The sequence below is a fragment of the Rhinopithecus bieti genome, unplaced genomic scaffold, assembly GCF_001698545.2.
Source record: "Rhinopithecus bieti isolate Rb0 unplaced genomic scaffold, ASM169854v2 scaffold_34968, whole genome shotgun sequence".
Taxonomy (NCBI): Eukaryota; Metazoa; Chordata; class Mammalia; order Primates; family Cercopithecidae; genus Rhinopithecus; species Rhinopithecus bieti.
The window spans coordinates 361,723-379,810 of NW_016814942.1; the positions used below are offsets into that span (position 1 = coordinate 361,723).

Sequence of the window (18,088 nt, forward strand, 5' to 3'; positions counted from 1 at the left end):
CGGGTTCAAATGAGTCTCCTGCCTCAGCCTCCCAACCAAATAGCTGGGACTACAAGTGCATACCACCATTCCCGGCTAATTTTTGTATTTTTAGCAGAGACAGGATTTCACCATGTTGGCCAGGCTACTATCAAACTCCTGACCTTGTGACCTGCCCACTTTGGCCTCCCAAAGTGCTGGCATTACAGGTGTGAGCCACTGTGCCTGGCCTTAATCTTGTTTCTTTACACTATCTGAGTCTTTGCCTTTTGATTGGGGTATTTAGGTCCTTTACAGTTACTGCATTGTTGACATGGCTGGATTGACATTTGCCATTTTGCTGTTTGTTTTCCACGTGTCCTCTTTTTTGTTTATTTCTCAGTGAATAAAGAAACTACCTTCTTTCATGTTAAATATTTCCTACTGTACAACTTTAATTCTTCTGATGATCTGTCTTTTTAAAAACTATATTTTAAAGATATTTTGTTCATAGCTGCTCTAGGCATTACAGTAAGCATCTTAACCACAATCTATGTGAGATTGATGCTAACTTGATTCCAGTAAGATACAGAAATTTTGCTCCAATACTGCTCCATTTCATTCCCCATCTTTTGTACTAATATCACATATATTTTATCTGTGGATATTATAAACCCAACAGATCATTCTAAGCCTTTGGTTGGCTTCCAGACTGCAGAACTAGTTAAGTCTTTCCAGTTAATCCATGCATTTACCATTTCCAGTGTCCTTTATTTCTTCTCATAGACTCAAGTTGCCAACGTGTCATTTCCTTTCACGCTGAAGGACTGGCAGGTCTACCAGCAATGGATTCCTTCCGTCTTGTTTACCTGACAATGTCTTTTTTGCTTTCATTTTGAAGGACTGTTTTACTGGCTATAGAATTTTGGGTTGGCAGTTTTCTTCTTTGGACTACTTTTTTTTTTTTTTCTCTTTGTGAAGACGGAGAAGTCCTTGCTCTGTCGCCAGGCTGCGAGTGCAGTTGGCAGAACTCAGCTCACTTGCAAGCTCCGGCTTCCGGGTTTACCCACTTGCTCCTGCTCAGCCCCGAGTAGCTGGGAGCACAGGTGCCGCCCACCTCGCCCGGTAGGTTTTTTTTTTTCAGTAGGAACGGGGTTTCACGTGTTAGCAGGATGGTCATCGATCCTCCTTGACTCGTCGATCCGCCCGTCCTCGGCCTCCCAAAGTGCTGGGCTTACAGGGCTTGAGGCCACCGCGGGCCTGGCCTTTGGATACTTTTAATATTATTCAATTCCTTGTTTCCACTGTCTCAACTCAGAAGTCAGCTGTTCATCTTATTAATGCTCCCCAGACTTGTTGAGCTGTTTTTCTCGTTACTTTCAAGATTTTCTTTCTTTTTTTTTTTTTTGGCTTTCTACAGTTTGACTATGATGCATCTAGGTCAAGATCTCTTTGTACTTACGCTATTGAGGGTTTGTTGGGCTTCCTGGATGAGGTTCTCCTCAAGTATGTTTTTGTCCATTATTCCTTCAAATAGTTTTTCTATCTTACCCCAGTCTTGGGCTAAAACAGAGCCGCTGTCCATCCTTACCTGCCTCTCTCCAAGACCACAGGCAGGGTTGTTACCACTCTAAACAGAGAAGCTGTTGGTCCTCACAGCTGACAGTGACTGGACAGAACCTCTTTACCAAACAGAAGGGAGAGGGCATGGGAATAGCTCCAGGACAAATGCCATAGTCTCACTGTTCTCACCTGAAATTCAGCAGTTATAGGCACAAATACTTCTCAGATTGTTGTATGCCCCTGCTCAATTTTTCCAGAATGCTGATATTGCTTCATTTTGCTTTTGTCAATTCTGCCAATCTCTCAACACAACCAGAAGTTGCCCTCCACCCTCAATTTATGTGGAATATAAAACACCCACACAAGTTGGGAAACTAAGAAAAACTGCTGAGTTAAAGAGAGAGAGGGAGGGGAGTAAAAGAGGGAGGGAGAAAGCTGATTCTACCACTGTATCTGCCTCTGCATGCTCCAAATCATCCCACCATAGTAATATGTATACTACACACACACATGCACACATATATATTTTTTTATGATTCCAATTCACCAGCCACTAAAGAAAAAGGAAATTCTCTCTCCTATAAGCCATTAGAAACTGCCTGTAGCTTTCAATATGCCCAAATTGGGTCATAAGACGGTAATAAGATAGCATGAAAGAAAAAAACGGTAGTTTTGAAAAACACCCAAATAGAAACCCTATAAACAGAATACTATACAGCAGTGAAAATGGATTAACTACTGGTATGCTCAACAATATGGGTAAATCTCACAATGTTGAGTGAAAGCAGGAAGATAAAAGGTACACAATATATAATCCCACTTATTTAAAGTACCAAACAGGAAAATCTAATCGACATTGTCAAGAACATGATTACCCTTGGAGGACAGTGACAGCAAGCGAGCATGAGGGGGCTTCAGAAGTGCTAATAACTTTTTTTTTTTTTGAGACAGAGTCTCACTCTGTCCCCAGGCTGGAGTGCAGTGGCATGATCTCGGCTCACTGCAAGCTCCGCCTCCCAGGTTCACACCATTCTCCTGCCTCAGCCTCCCGAGTAATTGGGACTACAGGTACCCACCACCATGCCCGGCTAATTTTTTTGTATTTTTAGTAGAGATAGGGTTTCACCAAGTTAGCCAGGATGGTGTCGATCTCCTGACATTGTGATCTGCCTGCCTCGGCCTTCCAAAGTGCTGGGATTACAGGCATGGGCCACTGCACCCAGCCTCGTTTCTTTCTTTGTTTCTTTTTTTAAGTGAGAGGGAGTCTCACTCTGTCACCCAGGCTGGAGTGCAGTGGTGCAATCTTGGCTCACTGCAACCTCTGTCTCCCAGGTTCAAGCGATTCTCATGCCTCAGCTTCCCGAGTAGCTGGGATTACAAGGGCAGTCCCCTATGCCTAGCTAATTTTTGTATTTTTAGTACAGACGGCGTTTTGCTATTGCTATGTTGGCCAGGCTGGTCTCGAACTCCTGTCCTCAAGCAATCTGCCTACTTCAGCCTCCCAAAGGGCTGAGATTATAGGCATGAGCCACTGTGCCCGGTCTATAACATTTTGTTCCTTGATTAGGGTTATGAGGTTGTGTTCAGTTTGTCAAAGTGTATCTAGTGGCTCACATGTGCACTTTTCATTACATATGCTATACTTCAATTGAGAAGTTAAAGAACGAAAATTAAATTCTATTGGCATGACAGTTTAAAATCGGCATGTCAGTCTTATAAGACACTGAATCTGAAGCCAAAGAGCTTCAGCTAACTTAAACTGTGGATTGATACAGATGTGCCCTATGAAGGACTGAAAACCAACCTGGGAATTGAGAAAACCACCACACTGTGCACTAAAGGGAGGCTCCCAAGGGGTGCTCCAAGCTGGACACTCCCAGAAGAATCCAAAGACTTCTTTAATACCTTCATTTGAAGGTATTAGAAGAAATCAGAGCCATGTGCTCCAGAATGGATTAGTTTTAGAATGGCTCTGGGCTGGACATGATGCTGTGATTCTGTCAAAACTCACATCTGTACTTTTCCAAAGAACGACACAAAACAGTGTGAGAATTTGGGGAGACACTAAGGCATACACGTGACATCTCTTTTTGAGTAAAGCTAAAGACTGAAGGGAAGTTGTCACCAACACAGTCAGTCACCTTCCTCACTAGACACCAAACATGGAGGCTGATTCTTGGTACACGTTACCTGGCATACAATCAACCTGCAAGGCAGAGATGATTGCTCATCTTACAAATGAAGAAACACAGGCTACGATCTCTGCTCAGGATCAGGCAGTGTGCGTGATGTGACCCCAACTCTGCCTGCTGGCCTGTGAGCTGGGTTCTTTGCTCGCTCTCACACTGCTTCACAAATGCCCTGGGTGTCTCAGTGCTCCAGGAGGGCCCTGACACCAGCACCACCAGCACTTGCGTTCATCTCTGTCCCCTGCTTCCTTCCTTTACTGTCATAAGGAAAGCAACACAATCGACTGCAGGAAACAATGTTGCATCTTCTCAGTTTGGAAGGCAATGACCCAGTGAGGAAAGACACCAAGAGGCCCAGTGTAGCCCCTGGCTTTGACAACAGAAAGTATTTGGGTTTGGGCCTGAACTCTGAGTTTCTTTTTTTTGAGACGGAGTCTCACTGTGTCGCCCAGGCTGGAGTGCAGTGGCGTGATCTCAGCTCACTGCAAGCTCTGCCTCCTGGGCTCATGCAGTTCTCTTGCCTCAGCCTCCCGAGTAGCTGGGACTACAAGTGTACAAGTGCCCGCCACCATGCCCGGCTAATTTCTTGTATTTTGTTTAGTAGAGACGGGGTTTCATCGTGTTAGCCAGGATGGTCTCTATCTTCTGACCTCGTGATCCACCCGCCTTGGCCCCACGAACTGCTGGGATTACAGGTGTGAGCCACCGCGCCCGGCCAACTCTGAGTTTCTTTCTTTCTTTCTTTCTTTTTTTTTTTTTTTTTTGAGACGGAGTCTTGTTCTGTCGCCTAGGCTGGAGTGCAGTGGCGCGATCTTGGCTCACTGCAAGCTCCGCCTCCCAAGTTCACGCCATTCTGCCTCAGTCTCCCGAGTAGCTGGGACTACAGGCGCCCGCCACCACCATGCCTGGCTAATTTTTTGTATTTTTAGTACAGACGAGGTTTCACCGTGTTAGCCAGGATGGTCTCAACCTCCTGACCTCGTGATCCACCCGCCTCAGCCTCCCAAAGTGCTGGGATTACAGGCGTGAGCCACCGTGCCCAGCCAACTCTGAGTTTCTTTAACACTTAACCTCTCCCTCACAATCCACTGGCCTACCCTGCAGGGGGGAACATGTTGATTACAGGAGAAAATGCATGCCAGGAGCCCAGGAATGCACGAGGGACCCCATGCACATGGACTGCACCATGAGCATGGACTCCTCCTCTTTCTGCCCTGACTCCACACCAGCCCCTCACTGCTCACCCCTGCTGAGCTGTCATGGACTGGTCTCCGGCTGAAAACATAGTCAGAGAAAGGGAAAGGAGACTTGGACCTATAGTTTTATTTCTGGAACTTCAGAAGAGGACCTTGGTTTTAGAATGGGGACTGCAAACAGCAGAGTCAGACAGAAAAGCCCTCTTTGGACAGCAGGACCACAAAGTGTGTTTCCTCACACTAGGAGGCTTTGTCAACAGGAGTGGGCTTGGGTTTTCCCATTTATCTTCCCATTTTAAATGCTATGAACATCGGATGATCTCTGAAGTTCTCAGGATCCCAACAGTTTGGGTTCCAAAAACGAATCTGACATAAGACTGGAGGCTGGGGTCACCCTGTGGGGTTAGTTGACACGGAAAGGTGAGGAGCCACCAGCTGTCACTTACGAACAGGCATAGAGAGACAGACCCTCCACAGGGAGAAGACTCCAGTGGGCGGTGAGAGAGAGAGAGCAATGGGCCACAGAGGAGTCTGTAACAGGGCCAACCAGGGAGCTGTGGCCACACCACAGCCCTCAGTGGGTGTCTGGGCGTGAACATTCTGCAGAGCTCCAAGGAAGTTGATGTAAGAGCAGGTGCTGGGTCTGAATTTCTCTTTACAGAGAAAAACGAAGGTTTTGAAGTCAAGAAATGGGTGGTAGATTGGGTCTTATTTTTATTTCAAGCTTTTACCTTAAGAGACTCACAGAAGATGAATATGAGGAAAGTCACTCTTGAAGTAATCAGTGTTGACTAAGGACAAACCAACAGAGCAAGCTGAAGACCAGAACCAAGTGAACGTGGAGTCAAGTGAGTACCCTGTACCCGCTCTGAGGAGGGTACCCTGGGCTGGGCTCCCGACTCTATCCCTAGCCAAGTGACCAAGGCAGGTGTAGCATCCCTGGCCCTCTGATCCCCAGATCTGAAAAGCAGGGAAGCATAACCAAATGAAAACCTCAAGTGTCCTTACAAATCAAAAGCACCAAGTTAGACAGACAGCGGGCGCATGGGTGGCAAAGGCCTACTGATGGCAGGGGAGCTGATGGAATGTGCCACTCCTCCTCCTGTGAGACCCACACCCAGTGTTACTTGCAGCTGGGACCTGGGGCCCTGGAATGGCCACAACAGCACAGCTGCCGGGGGGGTGATGCCCAAGCTGAGCCTACAGCCATCTCCACAACCCCACCAAGCTATTACCAACAGGCCTGGAGTGTGGCCGGCCCCAGTCTGGGCACACTGGGCCTGTCTCCAGGTTCCAGCCCCTCCCACTGGCTCCTCCCACTCACCTGTGTGAGGTGCGCATGTCCACGGGTCCATCGCCCACCAGCCCTTCGCCTCTGCCCATGGCCACGGCCGTGACCTCTGTTGCCCTCAGCAATCCTTGGGCTGGACCCGCTCCCGGCTCAGGTGTCACCCTCATGTCTCCGTCAGTGTTTAAATCTGAAGCCAACAATCCTCTCTCCATTTTTATTTTCTTGCTCTCCACATCGTCCTCTGTTGGGTCCCGTTCAAGTGCTCGTTTCTGACTCCGTGTTCGGCATGCTTCTTCGGTCATTCTGAACTTGGGAGGGAGGAGAAGACACAACATTTTAACTGGGTGCTACGAAGGTGCCACCTTCTTGGAAACTTTTCACTGTTGCTTTCAGTGTTTTCCTCCCTATGGGAGGATGGCAAAAGAACGTACAACAAACGCAGGGCCCAGAAAAGCATCCCCAGGACATTTCATCACTGCCTTGAGGAAGGCGAGGCAGGATGGGGATGTCCCCAGCCTCCACCGTGTGGCTGAACATTGGTGGAGCCAAGCTACACCCTGCCCGGTTGGGGGCGAGAGGCAGCAGGGAGCTGGACAGGAGCAGTGGAAGGCAGCTGCTTATCAGCAAGGAAAGGCTCAACAGCAAACAGACGAAAAGTTGTTCTAGATCTGAACTACCTGCCTTTGGGATTTTGAGCACCTGCAATGTCTGGAATCCAGGAGGGCGGTGACTGTACTGTTCCAGGAACAGGGTCAGGGCCTGGGACTAGCCCTACACTGTGGTGACTCAAGTTAACCCCAGCTTCTCCCGTTCAGTGAAGGGAGGTCTCCTCACTCCCTGCTCACCTCTGGGAAGTGGGGACTGGGGGTCACATTTAACCCTTTGGTTGCCAGCAAGGTACACTTTGAGTAGGGTGAGGCCTGGCCCATCAACATGCCACCGCCCTGTACCTGCAGCACACACATATCTTGATTTAAAGAAAGAAAAAGAAGAAAAAAACAGCTGAGTCAGTTTTTGATCCCATGACATCACTGGGCTCCACATGACCCTTCCCAGGATTCAGTAGGAGAGACAAAGCACTTTCCAGAAAACCAGTCTGAACCGGTTCCAGACAACAGGCTGAAGTGTTGTTAACCCTCACGGAGACAGGACGACAGCACAGCGATGTCTGTCTGCAGGGAGGCGGCTGGCATTCCATAGCAGGGTCTGGGACACTGGCACTCTTAAAGGGGCCGCTCCAATCCCTGGCCTCGACGCCCCAACAGGACAGGTCACAGGAACTGAGACAGGGAGAGTCAGGTTCTTAAAAAAGCATCCCAATGTTTACCAGGGAACAAAAGAGAAATTTAGCAGCTGAGCTCTAGTAGAATTCCCGAAGTGTCACAGTTTTCCATGGGATGGTTGGCGCCCACTTGGGCCCCACAGAGAACCCTGATTCACACCTGTGGCATGCTTCATGCTGAGGCCCTCTGGTCCTATCTGTGTCCTCACAGGTAGGGTACTCATCTTGCCAGAGTCTTTGTTTCCTCACTGGCAAACACCCTAGGGAGGCATTCCCAGGTAGAGCCAGGCAGACCCAGTCTGGAGGCTGGGGACAGCACAAGGCAACACAGGGGTCCTGTCACCATCCATGGGACATGCTCCAGAGCTGACTCATGTGCAGCTTCCTTAAAGGAGCCGATTTCACAAATGAGCAATAGCACAAGGCCCTGCCCAAATGTGCCCCCTCATGCACTCAGACTGAAAGGAAAGAAAGAAACAGCTGCTTCATGCTCCTGGAGCCAGAGGGAAAGCAGGTCGTCCACACATGTGTCATGCCAGTGTGGTCCAGCCAGGGCACCTGGGCACTGGCTCAAAACACTGGGGTCTCCTCAAGGCCAGGAAACCACTGGTGTGCTTTGCACAAGCCCAGAGCAGCTCTGTGCTTCCTCCCTACCCCGTCTCTCTCTCACCACCACCCAGGTGCCATGGTTGACCCCTAACACGACCAGGCTGAGGCAGGGAGATCCGAAATCTCAAGGGCACAGGCTTTCAGACTCGCCCCCACCTGTCTCCAGCCCCTCCGGCATCCCAGCCTGCACCTACCACCTATCCCACACCAACTGTGCAGCCTCTGCTGCCCCCCCCCCGGCCAGCCTGTACACCCCGCCCCGCTCCTGCCCAGCTGCCCCTCAGCTCCTCCATGGAATGGAGCTCAGGAAGACTACGGTTGAATGTGGAGGTCAAGGCCTCACTTCTCTGGGGGAGGTGAGGAATGCTACGGTGTCCCTCTTAGCCCTCAAGTTCTATGGTCTCTGTCCTTCCTTCCTCCGATGTGCCTTGCCCACAAACCCCATCTGAACTGCTCACTCATTAACAGGTTGCCTGTCCCACCTCCTGTGAGACCACAGATAAGTCACTGCCCTCAGAGTGTGGGTCCCCTCCTCTCCTTTCATTTCCCTCACTGTGGGAGGGGTGGGACATTTCTCCTTCAAGCATTGCCTTAGACAGCAGGTATGTGCACTCCCAGGCCCAGGGCAGGGAGGAGCCTGTCTAGGTGAGAGATGAGGGGAGACCAGGACCTCAGACAAGAAGGGCCCCCACCCTATGGGTGAAGCTTCCCAGTCTGGCCTGATAACTACTGTTGGGGATGACGTCCCCGGGTGGACAGGGAAAATGCACTTCTACCTCCAGGACATAGCACCCTTCCCTGTGACTCAAAGACATCCACATGCTCCCCACTCTGCCCCTGTTCCAGCCAGGCAGGGCCCCTCCCAGCACAGCCTCCTGCCCTGTAAGCCCTGGGCTCAGTTCCATGAAGCCCATCTGAACCCAAGACCCTGAATGAGTTCTCACGGCTGCTCCGGCCCACATGGACAAGGTGGAACTGACAGCCATATCAGGGGGGCTGTGCCTGTATGGCCTCACTTTGTGGTCACTGGTATAGGACCAGAGGCCACCCAAAGGTTCTGAGAGATGCAGTGCAGAGCAGGGCCTCAGATGCCCAGCAGGGCTGCTCCCTCCAGTCCCAGAGACTTCTCCTCTTGGGCCCCCCATTGTGATAGCGGGTCAGAGTCCTCAGCATAGGGCTGGCCGGCATGTACTCAGGGTGCACAGCCGCTCACTATGAAGCCTAAGGCCTGGAACTCTGCCAATCCCAGGCCCAGCACTGACGGCTGGCCTCACAGTGCCCGCCTGCCCTGTGCCTGTGCCTCCCAGAGGCAGGCCACTGCGGGGCTGGGCCCTGCGGCACCCCTCCCCCACCTCAGGAAGGACAGGCACAGCTGGAGGGGGCGGGGCCAGCCCCGCGAGTGCAGGGGGCTCCTTTGGCAGGAGGCTCCTCCACTGCCAAGACCAATGACGCAGGGCCTGCTACTGGCCAATCCTTGGCCACCACAGGACACTTGCTTCTGGGGAGGGCAGGTGCCGGTAAGGAGTGGTTCCTCCCTCCTGGAAGCAAGTAAGACCAGTGCCCCCAGTACAACAGGGCTGGCAGCCACCACACAGACCCAGGAGCAAAGCTGTCAGGAAGAAGAAACGCGACAGACGACTCCTGCAAAGAGCAGTGGGGGGTGCATTAGAACACTTCCTAAAAGTAGGTGAAGAGGCTAGGTCACCCTGACTGGCAAATGAGGATTCATTTCAAAATTCCCAGTGAGAGGGGAGAGTGAGGGGAAGGCAGCTCCGGTGGCAGAAGTTCCAGGGCAGGCCTGTGCCGGAGCTGCCAGTGCACAGAGAGCATCCCCGTCCTGGAGGCCGAGATCCTCTGCCGGCTACTGCCCACACAGATGGATCCCAACAGCAGTGTGCCCATTTGAAAGAGGAGAGCACTGAGGCTGCCAGGGCTGCCTGAGACACAAGGTTGAAGGTCAGCCTCACCCTCCGCCTCATTCTCTCCAAACACCCCAGGCCGGGCTGCAGGCCAGCACAGATGAGCAGCACCAGCAAGGCTGAGTGGGCATCAGTCTCCTCATCCCCACACACTGGGCTGGCAGGTGGTGGGGGCGTAGCCCAGCTCCTCCTCAACTAGGGGCCAAAAAGGGCAGGTTTCAGCCACACTAGAGACCCCACACAGACACAGCGCAGCTCTGACAGGGAGCACCTCCATGGGCTTTAGGGCAGATACAAATGCTGCTTTATTTTCGTAAAATGCCACCATCCAACTGGCCTGAGAGCCTCAGGCAGAAAACATGTTCTAGAACAATTCCAAAAGGCTGACTGATGCTGTGGCAGGAACCGGAACTCTTAAAGAGGACTCGGGGAACAAAGAGAAGGCACCCAGCACACTTCTGGCACACCAGGCCAGTAAGCATCTCTTGATAATTAAAAGAGAAATTAAGTACATAGACACAAATCATAAAGCCAAACCCCTGAGGTCGCACTGCTAATACTAACTCTACCATAAAATGCCATCTATGGCACCCATCACTAACATACCCATAGTAACTCTTATTTCAGACAGGAAGAAAGTGAGGCTTCGCAGAGGATTAAAGCACTGGCGGGAGCGGCAGGGCTGATGCTCTGAACAGTGGATTTAAGGCGTCTTCCTGCCTCCTCACCCGACAGCAGCTCACCGAGCCTCCACTGTGGGCTGGGGACTCAGTGATGAACAAGACAGAGGGAACACCATCCGCCCCCCCATGCTGGAAAAGGAGCGAAATGACAGAGGGTGTTGGTGACGGTGCTGTGGGGACACGAGGCAGAGCACGGGGCAGTCAGAGCACGCAGAGGGACGGGGGCTGGGCAAAACGGGCGGCTCCGGAAGTCAGCCCTGAAGAAGACAGGGCCGGAGCGGAGACATGAACTGGGGGAAGCGCTGGCCCAGACCGGAGGGGAGGAATCTGGCTTGCTCTAAAGGATCACCTGGCTGGAAGACCACAGGACAGGGGAGCGGTTCCTACGGTACAGCTACACTGGGGAAGGGGACAAAGCAGAGTTCCGGGAGACACGGGCTCGCCAGAGGGGGTTGCTTTCTTTCACTTGTTTTTGCCTGAGCAACTGGACCAGTGGGACTGGCTTTATCTGAGATGGGGAGGAGCAGATTTGAGGAAAGAAGGTTGGGCTAGAATTTGGATGTGCTGAGTGCAAGGCCCATGATGAGTCCCATGGAGATGTTGAGGAGCAGAGCCCTGAACCTGGGGGCAGCCACTGTCCTCAGGAGGCACAGGGCACCTTGGGGCACCTCCTACTATCAGGAAGAAGGGCCCATGAAGCAACCAGTGCTGAGTCAGACGACGATGACGGGGTCGAGGTGCTAGCCTCGCTAGCTGTGAGCTGCGCCCAACACTCAAGATACAAGGGCCCTACAGGCATGCAGCTGCAGCAAGCCTGCGCCCAGGTGCCCACCTCCAGAGCGCCCCTGTGGCCCTGCCCTTCACAGAGATAGATGCACAGCACAGATGGCCCTCTGGACCCAGAACCCCTGTCTACTCTCCTCCCGGCAACATAGCCTGAGGAAGCTCCCCAAGTCACATCCTGGATCTGCACCCCCTTCAGTGGCTCCCCCACTTCCTAAGAGTCAAACCAAGGTACCTCGCTGTGGCCCAGAAGGACCTGTGGAGGGGGTAAGGAGAGAACAGGTGGGCCAAGTTTTGGCATTGGCAGCGCCTGTCTGACAAGCTTACATCTTCCTATGCAGAACAGACACCTCCATCTGCTCAGAACTGTGGCCCGAGCCACTTCCTGACGCACATCTCTGAGTAACAGTGACTGGGACTCATTCCGGAAGGAAGACACACCAGAAACAGCAGCTCTGGACTTCTCAACATCAAACTTTGTTAAGGCCAAGCACAAAAGATACAACTTAACTTGGGAGACAGGTGTTCCAAGCAGTCAGCTTCTACAACTAGACACAGCAGGGAACAAAGACTTGGTCTCAGCTCCATCACACACCCGCTGGCTGGCGAGGGACCAGGGGAGAGGCCTGTCAATCAATCACAGGACCAAGGACACAAGATGGACACAGAAGCTTCAGTGGGCCGAGAGAGGACGCCACTGCCCCTTCTTCCACAGTATTTATCAAAGATGTCCATGCAGCTTAAATCATCTACCTTCTGTGCCACATGCTAGAGACTCTCAAATTCTAAATGGTCAACCCAAACTTTTTTCTTTAAGAAACAAGTTCTGAGTCTCAGTTTCCCCATCCCTACTTCACAGCCAAATACTATGTGAAGAAAAATGGAAAGAACTGTGAGAGAAAAGTTGCAGAATAGCATAGTACCATCTGCATGGTTTTTTTAAAAACAGGTGTATACAGGGGGAAAAAACTGAAAGCAACTTCACTAAGATCAAAACTGAACGGAACTGGACCAAAATCAGTAGTAGTAATCTCTGAAGAGTAGATTAAGAAACTTTCACTTACTATAGTAAACATTTCTGTATTGCTTGAATTCTTTCTGTTAACAGTGACTATGAATCAGTCCTGTACTCAAAGAAAGCAACGATTAAAAAAGAAAACCAGATAAAACAACAGCCCCATCTGCTAAGGATAAGAATCAAAAGCACGAGTGAGAAGCCAGGCAAAGTGGCACATGCCTGTAGTCCCCGCTACTCAGGAGACCAAGGCAGGAGCATCACTTGAGCCTAGGTGTATGAGTCCAGCCTGGGCAACACAGTGACGCCTTGTTTCTTCAAGAAAAAAGGAAAGAAAGAAACTAACAAAGAAGACAGTACCGCATCCAGGTGCGGAGGAAGGAGGCTCCCCAGGGTGAGAAGCTCTGAAGAGACGGGGGAGGCGGCCAGCTCCTCCAACACTCCAACACACAGGACCAAGGACACAAGATGGACACAGAAGCTTCAGTGGGCCGAGAGAGGGTACCATTGCCCCTTCTTCCACAGTGTTTATTGAAGATGTTCACGCAACTTAAATCATCTATCTTCTGTGCCACATGCTAGAGACTCTCAAAATCTAAACAGTCAACCTAAACCCCTCAGCTCATCCCCACAGCTCGCCTTCTATATGGGCCACAAGCCTCCCTGAGTGGCTACCACAGTGACCACCAGGCCACAGCGTACCTCACCAGGACTATGATGAGGGCCCTGGCAACAATCTCCGTGCCACTCAGGAGTTTCACTCTCTCCCCGCAACTCAATGTTAAGCTCTTCAATAGAATAAACTTTTTTTCCCCATTCATCTTCACTTTCAGTGTAGAGCAAACAGTATGGGCTTGGTATGCACTGCTGAGTTACGCCTACGTTTCTGTAAATTAGCCTCATGAAGCATGTGATTCCCGGGGTTGCCCTACAGGGCAAAGAGGAGCAAACAAGTAAAGTGTTTTCATTAAAAACTCCAAGAGCCAGGCTCAAGCCTGTAATCCCAGCACTTTGGGAGGCCGAGACGGGTGGATCACGAGGTCAGGAGATCGAGACCATCTTGGCTAACACGGTGAAATCCCGTCTCTACTAAAAAATAAAAAAACTAGCCGGGCGAGGTGGCGGGCGCCTGTAGTCCCAGCTACTCGGGAGGCTGAGGCAGGAGAATGGCGTGAACCCGGGAGGTGGAGCTTGCAGTGAGCTGAGATCTGGCCACTGCACTCCAGCCTGGGCGACAGAGCGAGACTCCGTCTCAAAAACAAACAAACAAACAAACAAAAAACTCCAAGACATGGGGACTGAGATGGCATCTCCCAGACTGAGGCCAGGGGAGGAAAAGGAATCAGGTGAGACGTTCCAGGCAGGGGAACAGCATGCGCCAAGCAGCTGTGCCGGGACGGTCTCAAGCCAAGAAACGGAAGGCCGTGGTGAGTCCTGAACTAAAGGCTTTCTCAAAAGGAGAACAGATGTCTACTACTCACTGGCTGAAGCTGGGTTCATAACGCTTGGTGGCCTGAAAATAAAGACACACCAGAGATACAGGCATCTTCTCTCTCACATGTTATCAGGATGGACCCCAGCCCAGCCAGCTGGCTAGGAGCCCCCTGAGCCTTCAAAGACCCCAGACTAAGAGATCGTCTCCCTGCTGTGGTCCTAGGACAAGACCAGCAGTGGGGAGGTGCACGCTGGCTGGAGCCAAGTGCCTCTCACTGAAAGCCTGCATGAGTTGGAGACAGGCATGTGTCACCCCACAAGGTACAGGCAACTGAAGTCTGGCTGGGTGAAGGTCCAGGCTAGGTCTGAACTCAGGCTACCACACCTCTGTCTAGGTGGCCACTCTGATGAGCCTTCCACGGTATGCTACAAAGGGCCTTTTGTTATTATCTTTTTTTATTTTTTTGTGACAAGGAGTCTAGCTCTGTTGCCCAGGCTGAAGTGCAGTGGCATGATCTCGGCTCACTGCAAGCTCCGCCTCCCGGGTTCATGCCATTCTTCTGCCTCAGTCTCCCAGTAGCTGGGACTACAGGCTCCCGCCACCACGCCTGGTTAATTTTTTGTATTTTTTAGTAGACACAGGGTTTCACCATGTTAGCCAGGATGGTCTCAATCTCCTGACCTCGTGATCCACCCACCTCAGCCTCCCAAAGTGCTGGGATTACAGGCGTGAGCCACCACGCCTGCCCTTGTTAATCATGTTTAAACTGCATTCACCTGGAGTGACAGGCACAGGTGGGGCTCAAAGGAGAGCTGCATACATGTGAGGAGGAGGATGGAACAGCCATTCTCAGATGTCTCCAGGCAAGACTGAATCTAGAGTTGCCCTTCCTGGGGCAATGGAAGCGGCCCTGGGAGGCCCCTGGGAAGAACCCGCAGCCAGAAGGTATGAGCCCTCAGAATGTCCCAACCACTTACCAGATAACAGACTCTGTGACAGCAGGTACAACATCTTGTCCGTGTCCCTGGGGTGGCCCCACTTCTGGAAGAGGGTCAGTCACAGAGTAGGTGTGCTGTATATACCGGGTGCGTGAACAGAGGTGTCACAGATAGGAGTGCTCTGAGTTGGGGGACTGGATCGGACACTTCAAACTCACTTTCAGCACAAGGATCCTCAGGGTCTGATCCAAATCTATTGCTCCTTTGTAATTAATAGAAGCATAGGGATCTTCTAATTTTTAAAGGCAAATCACCTAACAATGATTGAGCATTTACCCCACAACCACCTGTAAGGTAAATACTCTCATCAGCCGCCTTTTTGCAGGTGGGGAAACCGAGGCACGAAAACATCCGGTCAGCCATCAGAAGGCCCCATCAACCACTCAAAGTCAGACCTGAAGACTCCAAAGGACAAGGGGAACACTGCACCTGTGGCAATTTGGGCTTGACCTTGCCCTCTCACACCAAGGGGTCCAGATGAGATATTAAATGATTACGACTTTATTGTCATGAATGACAGCAAACCTTCTGGTGTTTGCCTTTACCTTCAAAGTATGGTTAAGTTTTGCTGTAGCACAACAGAGGCAGCACTCCTAAAAACCACTGCAGGATGCAAACCCATGTGATAAAAACACAGGGCTTATGGACATAAGGGGGTTAGGGACACAGTACTTCAAAACTTCACCTTTGACATAAAAAAGGAGCCCAAGCAATGACACATGTGGATATATGGGCAGCACAGCTGCATACATGCTCAGTGGCTGAGAAATACACAAACGGTGCATGTCTGACCCTCACCTCGGGGAAGACCTGCTGCTTGCTGTGGGCATGGGTGGGTTGCCATTTCTGCTGGACGAAGGCTGTCTGACCCCAGAAAGGGATGGGGTGTGGCCCGTAAAGTGTGGGACCTCGTGGCGGCTTGGTGCATGTCTGAGGTGTGGGCAGTTTTATTTCATGTACTCACAGGTGCTCTATTAAACTGGGAACAGTTTTCTAGATTCACCTAATGCAAGAGTTGGCAAACTTTTTCTTAAAATACTACACAGTAAATAATTTTGGCTCTGCGGGCCATTTAGTCTCTGTCAGGAGTTCTCAGCTCTGTGGTTCTGACAGGATGGCTCTCCCTTGAGACCCTTGGAGGATTATTTCCAGGAACCCCTTGGATGCCAAAATTCCCAGATGCTCAATCCCAGATATACAATGGTGTAGTATTAGCATACAACCTGGCCGGGCGCGGTGGCTCAAGCCTGTAATCCCAGCACTTTGGGAGGCCGAGACAAGCGGATCACGAGGTCAGGAGATTGAGACCATCCTGGCTAACACGGTGAAACCCCCGTCTCTACTAAAAAATACAGAAAACTAGCCAGGAGAGGTGGCGGGCGCCTGTAGTCCCAGCTACTCGGGAGGCTGAGGCAGGAGAATGGCGTGAACCCGGGAGGCGGAGCTTGCAGTGAGCTGAGATCCGGCCACTGCACTCCAGCCTGGGCGACAGAGCGAAACTCCGTCTCAAAAAAAAAAGCATACAACCTATGTACATCCTTCCATATGCTTTAGTAAGTCACCTCTAGATTACTTATAATACTCCATAAAATGTAAATGCTATGTAAACAGCTGTTATACTATAGTTTTATTTGTATTATTTTATTTGTATTATTTTATGTTGTACTGTTTTTTCCATTTTTTTTCTTCCAAAAAAAAAATTTTTTTTTAAGAGCCAGAGTCTTGCTCTGTCACCCAGGCTGGAGTGGAGTGGCATGATCTCGGCTCACTGCAACCTCCGTCTCCCGGGTTCAAGCAATTCTCCTGCCTCAGCCTCCCGAGTAGCTGGGACTACAGGCACACGCCACCATGCCTGGCTAATTTTTTGTATTTTAGTAGAGACGGGGTTTCACTGTGTTGCCCAGGCTGGTCTCGAACTCCTTAACTCAGGCAATCCACCCGCCTCGGCCTCCCAAAATGCTAGGATTACAGGTGTGAGTCACCATGCCCGGCCCACCAAAAAAATTTCTTCAAGAGATAGGGTCCCAATGCGTTTCCCAGGCTGGTCTCAAGCTCCTGGACTCAAGAGATCCCCCTGCCTCAGCCTCCCAAGTAGCTACAATTACAAGCACATACCACCATGCCTGGCTTACCCCAAATATTTTCAATCCACGGTTGGTAGAACTCAAAGACACAAAACACAAGGATATGGCGGCCCAACTGTACATACCTGAATGGGCGGGTCTGTGAATTAAACTTTATTTACCAAAACAGGCCACCACTTGGTGGGCCATAGTTTTCCAACCCCTAGCCTAGTGTTTCTTCTGAACAAAACCAGATGCAACCATTGCAACATTTGTGTTACACCTCAACGGTCCTCTTAACACATCAATCGTGTTGGAACAAATCTACTTTTCCAAAATCAGCCTTATAGCAGAATGGACTACAGAGAAAAATAGGTTTCAAAACCAAAACTCTAAGGGGGTGGGGGGGCAGGTGCAGTAGCTCACACCTGTAATCCCAACTCTTTGGGAGGCCGAGGAGGGAGGATCACTAGAGCCTAGGAATTCAAGATAAGCCTGGGCAATAAAGAGAGACTTCGTCTCCAATAAATGTTTTTCCTTTTTTCTTTTTTTATTTTTTGAGACAGGGTCTCACTCTCACCCAGGATGGGGGCAATGTCTTGATCTCAGCTCACTGCAACCTCCGTCTCCCAGGTTCAAGCGATCTTCCCCTAGCTGGGACCACAGGTGGGTGCCAACACACCCAGCTAATTTTCTGTATTTTTGGAACAGATGGGATTTAACCATGTTGCCCAGGCTAGTCTCAAACTCCTGAGCTCAGGTGATCCACCCACCTCAGCCTCCCAAAGTGCTGGGATTACAGGCGTGAGCCACTGCACCTGGCCTCCTGATAAAACTTTTTAAGCTGGGTGCAGTGGCTCATGCCTGTAATCCCAGCACTTTGGAAGGCTGAGGTGGGTGGATCACCTGAGGTTGGGAGTTCAAGACCAGCCTGACCAACATGGACAAACCCCATCTCTACTAAAAATACAAAGTTAGCCGGGCATGGTGGCGCATACCGGTACTCCCAGCTACTCCAGGGGCTGAGGCAGGAGAATCGCTTAACCCAGGAGGTGGAGGTTGCAGTGGGCCGAGATCACACCATTGCACTCCGGCCTGGGCAAC

The 18,088-nt window shown here is 50.9% G+C and overlaps 1 protein-coding gene across 5 annotated transcripts in view; it reads right to left on the bottom strand.

Annotated features, from left to right (window-relative positions):
- GATAD2A (GATA zinc finger domain containing 2A) overlaps nt 1-18,088 on the bottom strand; it is a 128,147-nt gene that overhangs the window by 37,925 nt on the left and 72,134 nt on the right. For 3 of the 5 annotated variants that reach the window (XM_017852727.1, XM_017852729.1, XM_017852725.1), the window contains one exon: nt 6,231-6,505. In XM_017852727.1, the coding sequence (XP_017708216.1) occupies nt 6,231-6,499 (269 nt within the window). In that variant the 5' untranslated portion in view covers nt 6,500-6,505. The remainder of the gene's footprint in view (nt 1-6,230; nt 6,506-18,088) is intronic. The other 2 variants (XM_017852726.1, XM_017852728.1) reach the window with 1 other exon arrangement.